We start from the raw sequence: 6901 nt of genomic DNA on the forward strand, positions 1-6901 counted from the left end.
TCAATCTTCAAAAGCGCATGAACTTCACGCTGCTACGTACTTCTGTCCAGGGTCAGAGTGATGGTCGCTTCTTGATTTCCGCAACGAAAATTTGTCTGTGAAAAAAAATGATATGCTCTGGAAGCTCTTTGTCTCAATAGCGTTTTTACACGGTTTTAGGGTATTTCGCTGAAAATTGACATAAAAATTTGAGAATTAGTCATGGCTACAGATTTTTGGCCAGCACTGTAGAATTGGAATATCAAACACCACACTTGGGCGGTAGCCCGTCAAACACATCGGTACATTGCAAGACACAAGAAAAGCTTTATAATAAGACAGAAGAATTCAAGCATGTCATCTTTTTTATTTGATCCCTTCTTTTAATCCCTTCTTTCAATCGCTGTAGTACATTACACTTGAAGCAACATCTTCAAGCAGTTCTTGGTTGCTAGACTTACGTCTTGATGCACCGCACGAACTCGAATACGGTAGGTATTATCGTCACCAGCTTCTAGGCGCACAAGACAGCCAACTGAAATTTTGTCGCCATTAGGACTTACTGCTCCCGTACGAAAGGTGGAAGCACCCAAAAGAGTACCAGTTGTGCTCAATCCATCAACAACAGCAAATTTTAAACTAGTACTTAGCCATCCACGAGCTTGTGTCATGTCAACTTTGCTAACTGCCGAAATGACTTCATTCTGTTCGCGATCATGTCCTTCAAGAGAATTCCAGCGTTGTGTAAATGCTTCTTCACTCAATGCAACGGGATCCATGAAGCTTGTACACTGGCATGGCAATGCCATGCGGTATGAGTAATTCGTTCCATTGCGCGAAAACTTGAGTGTCATTGTCGGAGGTTCAGTAAAAGGAGCCATCGCTTCAATCATTATTTGTTGTTGAGCCTGCTGCTTTCCTGCCAATTGTGACGGTACCTCATTACTCTGAACCCGAAATGAATTGCCCGTCGTAAGCTGGACTGACAAATTGTTCAGTGTATCGGAAGTCTTGTTACCGTAGAATAAATTCATTCGACCTTGAGAACCTCGATATTCGTGCTTGGCACCGATCTGTACCACATCATTTTCAAGCAGCACACCTTGAGGATTGAGCATAAGGTGACGTGCCCACGCTGTGAGTTGCGGTGCCAACGCAGCATCGAGACCTACTGGTTTGCTATTTGAAAGATCTCCACCAAAGAAGTCGCTTAGGTCAGCTGGATTCGGTCCACGGATCGCATTCTGCTCAAAAATTGACGTCTTCGGAGCTACTGGTTCATCTAGACATAACAAATCGACTGCATCAGCTACTGCTGCTGGCTGTTCACTTACACGCGCCTGTGAACGAGAAAACGTCGATCCCTCTTCAGGCAATACGGAGCCGTCACCTGCCGTATTTGCAGATTTTTGTTGATTGCGAAGACGCACGATGAGTCCCGACTCCCGATTTTCAGGGAAAATGGGCATCGGCTCTAAGACAGCTCGAAGAACTTCATCGCCATTTGGAATTTTCTGGCACAGCTGACGGAGCGCCAGATACTCACAAGCGCGTTGCTGAATCTCTAGATTCATGTTACTTGCAGCCTTGGCTAGCACGCTGTGAACAGTCGATCGCAGTTCTTCGTACAAGTTGTCCATCTTGACAAAGGCTGTGAGCAGAACTCCTTTCGTGGGCACACTTGCATCGGCGTAATGCTGGTGAAGTACGTCGAACTGGCGCGTACCGCTCATACTAGCGTCATCACACAACAAATAGCCAAACTCACCAAGCACGTATGCCCCAAATTTGGTAGTCGTCTCATCCACGAAGCGAGGTTCCATGGCCTTAAACATTTGTTCGGCGGCATATCGCTGTAACTCCTCGCGATTTGTAATAATCTGCACGACACGGTGCCACACAGCGTCGGGCACTTCACTGCCGGCAATAGTCAGCAACTGGAGCACCGTATCTACATACCAGCGCAAATCGCGTGTATACTTTTCAGCCAAAATCGCTGCTTTCAAAACAATTTCTTCTCGAATGCCGCTAACAGGTCCAGAAGTCGTAACAGTGTTCACTGTACGTTCCGCGACGGCCAAATAATTGACCAGCTCGCCGACAATCTCCTGGGCGTTAGTTGTGTCACACATAGCAAAGAGCAAGTCGAGCGCACGACGACGTACGGACGGATCGGCGTCTTTTAGTGAGAAAAGCACCGTTTCTTGGTATTGCTTGACACTAGTACCATCGCCGTCTAGCCGCACCATACGATACATCGAGTCAAGACCGACGTAGCGAATGTTGGGCTCCGTGACGGAGATAAAACGAGCTAAGAGCGCAACAGCCTGCTCGCGTAATTTGCATGCGGGATTGTCAGTGTCGCCACGTGGTTTGCCTCGAGCTATGACAAGATTAACTGCTTCAATCAATACAGCATACGCAGCGTTGTTCTTTGCACTCTTGCCGGGTGGCGTACGAGCCAGCACCCGGTGCAGCGTTTCATTAAGCAACATATTAAGCCGTCCGTCGGCTGAGTCGGCATCTAATGCACCGTGCGCATGAAATTGTTGCAATATACGAAGCAACGTGACTTGAAGCCATGGACATGGCGTATTGTAGTACATGTACTCACGCGGACAATTCTTGTGCGTAACAAGTTGGTTCAGTCTCTGGATTGACGGCTCAATTAGTGACCGAAAAGCTGTCGGATGGAGAGACAAAGCGGTCTGTAGTAGCCCCGCAGCTGACGTGACTACGCCCAAGTGCGTTTCGCTTATAAGCTCATACAATCGATTCTCCATATCTTGCACTGGTAAGAGCTCCGGATTATCTGGTAGTAAACGACGTGCACAAAGCGCTGCTTTCTTACGAACGTGAGCGATACTAGCCGAACTAGTGAGCAGTCCTGCTACATCTGGCCCCATGGTCTCACTTAAATCGGCCCCACCAAGGTTTGCAACACAACACAAAGCCAGACACTGAGAGCTTGCTTCACGAGATTTAAGATCGTTACGAATCGAGTTGATAACGAGCGTCATAAGCTCGTCGGAAGCTTTTAAAAGAATGGAGCAGCCTAGATAGCCTAAGCACTTTTCCGAATACTTAGACCCGGACACAAGACTAATGATCTGGACGTGACCAAAGTCCACATCATAGCCTAACATGTAAATGTAAATAAGCTTCCACGCATACTTCTTGTGATCGTACGACTGCAAAGCCGGACCCCCGCCGCCTAAACCCGAACTGCTCGCAGTCTGCGTAAACTTCTGACGAATTTTGCTCAACTCCTTGTCTACACGCTTTTGCTCATCTTCACGTGAAGTGCACGCACGCAAATCACCGATAAAATTGTTAAGGCCACGGGCACTAAACATTGCCATGGTGCCAAACTCGTTTAACTACAAACTGTTATCCTGCTATCCTTCTCCTTTGATTATGAGCGACGAGTCGCAGCAAGCTGTGGGTGTTTCGCGCGATCTCTTCATCCTAAAATAGCAGAATTGAATTGTGTAACAAAGATCAAACGCCTTGTTTGTCTCGGACAAAACATTGTTTTCTTTCTCGTGACCAAAGCTGAGAAATCAGCTCCTAGACGTTAAGCTTTTCTTTGTTATAAGGTCAAAACATAGCCTACTGGAGCGTTTTACTTTCTTGTCTTATTGCGACGCTTAAGAATATCAAGAGCTTCGTAAAACTCCGAAACATCGTCATCAACCGTGCTACAAGAACCAGGTAAACAATGTTGAATTGATGACATCATACAAATATACATGATGAATCAAAACATACCTAGCAGTACTCAGTCTTGCTGACGAAGAGGTGCTTTTGGAAGTAAGTTGTGGATCCCAAGCTGTTGATTTACAAACTACTCGTTCAGGTCGTTCTTCGGAAGTAAATTTGGTTGGTTTTGACTCCACCGATTGAATATCAAAAGCGTTTTTGGCGTCTGGCTTGGCTTGAGCGAGAAGCGTTTCCGTCAAAAGAGCTCCTTTTCCTTGCCGCTGGTACCACAAGTCAAACTCTTTTTGTAACTTAAGACGCCCCATTTCGAGCATCTTCTGAATATGTTGAATCTCCTTTTTCAGCTCACTCAACTCATTAAACCCTTTCTTGTACGCACTTTTATGCATGTCGATTTGAGCTTTCAGATTTTGTTCTGCGGTGTCAAAATCTGCTCGAGCTGCAGTCGCCATTGTTGAATCTGGACTAAAAGTTTCGTCTTCGTCTCTTGTCCCTAGTAAACCTTCATTGGCCATTGCTTGCTGCTTTCGGAGCTTCTCAATTTGTACCGTTAACGCCTTTATCTGATTCCGTGCATCATTCACTTCATTCGCAAGAGCTTTAGCTGCGTCATACTTACGCTTGAGAGCAACTTTATTGTCCCGAATCGCGTCATTCTTTGGATATTGTGTCTTAAAGGCTTCAAATGCTTTAACTGGGTCGTCTAATATCGCTGGATCAATCTTCAAAGATGATGCGTAGTTACTCAATGGCTTGCTTAACGCACTTTGCTTCGTTCGTAGCATCCCATCTTTTGGCTCGTCCTGATTACTTGTGTACTTAACGAACCCTCTCGTTTGTAGCTCTGCAGGTATGAGAGCCCCTGATTCCTTTCGGATCATGTTGACCATAATGGCAACTTCATTGTCACGCTGTTGAACGAGCTCTTCAAGTTCATGAACTCGTTGCTCGAGCTCAAGATTATTCCCACCACTACCAGCCGAAAGAAGTTTGACACCAGAACTTCCAATGGAATTGCATCCAGACGCTGCTGACTCACCTGTACCTTTTGCCATACCCTTAAGAATTTCAAAACATGCCTTCATCCTCGTGTAGGTAAACTCTCCCATCGACAAGTGGGCGTCTGGATCCATATCATTTACAAACGCCAAACACTTTTGTCGCAGCTTATCCATTTCGTACTCTTTGAGCTCTGCGCCTTCATTCTACAAATTAACGTGCGAATTCATAAAATCTCAACGTCGCTTCCTTCAAAAGTGGATACGACATACCACATCTCCCTTAAGGACAGCAATTTCCTCTTCAAGGCAAGCTACACGCGCTTTAAGCTGGCGAATCATCACTGCAGGATCAATTTCTTCATTCAGCCGCGCGTCATTCTTGACACGCGCCACTCGCTGAGCAAAACGACACGTTGACACGGATTCCTACATCTTCTTGACAATGAGTAACTACTTTGGATACGTACAGAAACTATGTCGTACGTACATCAGTTTGGTTCTTTTCAGGACTCACTGTCGCGACCATGACCGTCTTACAATTGCCGCCGAGCGAGTCACGAAGTACCGATGTCATCATGGAATTTCGATATGGAATATGTGTCCTACCCTTGGTATTCTTTTCATGTAATGCCACAATGACCATTTCAAGATAGTGTAAGCTTGTGTTAATGTACGCAGCTTCACGCAGTAGTTGTCCCTTTGCACCAGTCTTATGTGCTCGCTCCGATCCTGCTAGATCGACAAGATGCAGCTTGGAGCGTAGAACCACTTCACTCCCCACTTTTCTTGATTCCAACGAGACCGTGAATATACAATGTGAACGGGAAGATGTCAAGTTCATTACCGTTTCACTCACCGCACGGTTAGTATCACCTAAAAAGAGCAGATTCAAGGCATCTTCCTCCGTTGTGACGGGATGCATGGACAAGTTGCGTAAGTGGCAGTTTCCGTCTTCATCTTCCAGCATTGCCACACGCGGTAGATCTTCTAACGACGTTGTTGATTCATGATTCGGATCCAAAAGATCATAGCCTTGATTGTTGTAAATTTCTAGATATGAGACGTGAGCTATGATCTGTTCGTGGTTATTGCGCATTCGCTCAAAAATCATTGACAACGCACGAGGAATAAGTCCGCGATCGTCGTATCGCTCTGCTCCACCAGTGATAGTAAAAGTTTTTCCCGATCCAGTTTGTCCGTATGCAAAAACGGTCGAATTAAAGCCGTTCAATGCACTCTCGACACAAGGACGTCCGACTCGGTCAAAGACTTCTTCCTGTTTGGCTTCCATACCAATGACCGAATCAAATCGAAATTTGTATGATGTACGCGAGTTGTTGATGAGTCCAGCTGCAACATCTTTTGGAATATCATACTGCATCATATTAGTCTCTTCATCCCACGAAAAAAAGTTTGACGGTTTTTTTGACGGCTTCATACGCAAGTAAATGCGAATGTTTGAATCTTCGTCAGTCTGCTGGCTTTCATCTTCATTTAATGTTGACGTTGTGTCCTCTTCATCGTCATCATGTGTGTTATTATCAATGTCTCGATTCATGGAGAATGAATGATCTTGAAAGTGTGTCGAGCAAGCTTCAAGATCGTAGACCAATCATAAGACAATTTCGCGTCGCTTGAAGAAAGATATCTGTTACATAAAATCGAGAATATTTCTTTGAAAATCAGAAGACATATAGTTGTGACGAGATGATCATATAATCTTTTTTGAAGAGTGAGATGATTAAGCTTGCAGAGACTATGAGGTAAAGCTTGATGACAAACGTTTGGTATTGCTATAAACCAAGAGATGATCTTAGGACTTTTAATATGTATCGATTGGCCAGAAAATGTTTTGCGGAGATTAACATAGTTACTTGCTGACGTATGATCAGAACTTTAGCATTATGGGATCAACGCGCAATGCGCTATAAAGCTTGCAATTTGCAGCAGTTTCCGTCGATCACACAGGCGATAAAAGTTGGCTATCCAATTGTGGCAAGTAAAAGTCACTCAGCAATTGCATTTAGTTTAATTGCCTTGCTACATATCAAGATAGACGACTTCAAAAAAATTTGTATGAAATGTAATTTTGGACCTCCTGTATAAGAAACGTTTGTAACAAATACCATTATGTTAAAGATATGAGAGAATAAAAAAAATGCCCCAACTTTTGCCATATATAAAAAAAATATCCCAAC

At 44.6% G+C, this 6901-nt stretch overlaps 2 protein-coding genes across 2 annotated transcripts; both read right to left on the reverse strand.

Moving 5' to 3' along the window:
- Positions 1–392: 392 nt before the first annotated feature.
- PHALS_04515 (ap-2 complex subunit) lies at positions 393–3335 on the reverse strand (the record flags this gene model as incomplete). Its single annotated transcript, XM_024722335.1, has 1 exon — positions 393–3335. One exon carries the CDS (start codon positions 3333–3335, stop codon positions 393–395), a length of 2943 nt encoding a protein of 980 aa, XP_024573422.1.
- A 269-nt stretch (positions 3336–3604) lies between these two features.
- PHALS_04516 (kinesin-like protein kif6) lies at positions 3605–6261 on the reverse strand (the record flags this gene model as incomplete). Its single annotated transcript, XM_024722336.1, has 5 exons — positions 3605–3680; positions 3751–4907; positions 4974–5129; positions 5191–5483; positions 5577–6261. The coding sequence occupies 5 exons, from the start codon at positions 6259–6261 to the stop codon at positions 3605–3607; spliced, it is 2367 nt and encodes a 788-aa protein (XP_024573423.1).
- Between the last annotated feature and the right edge of the window lie 640 nt (positions 6262–6901).

This window comes from Plasmopara halstedii, assembly GCF_900000015.1.
Source record: "Plasmopara halstedii genome assembly, contig: Scaffold_262, whole genome shotgun sequence".
Classification (NCBI taxonomy): domain Eukaryota; phylum Oomycota; class Peronosporomycetes; order Peronosporales; family Peronosporaceae; genus Plasmopara; species Plasmopara halstedii.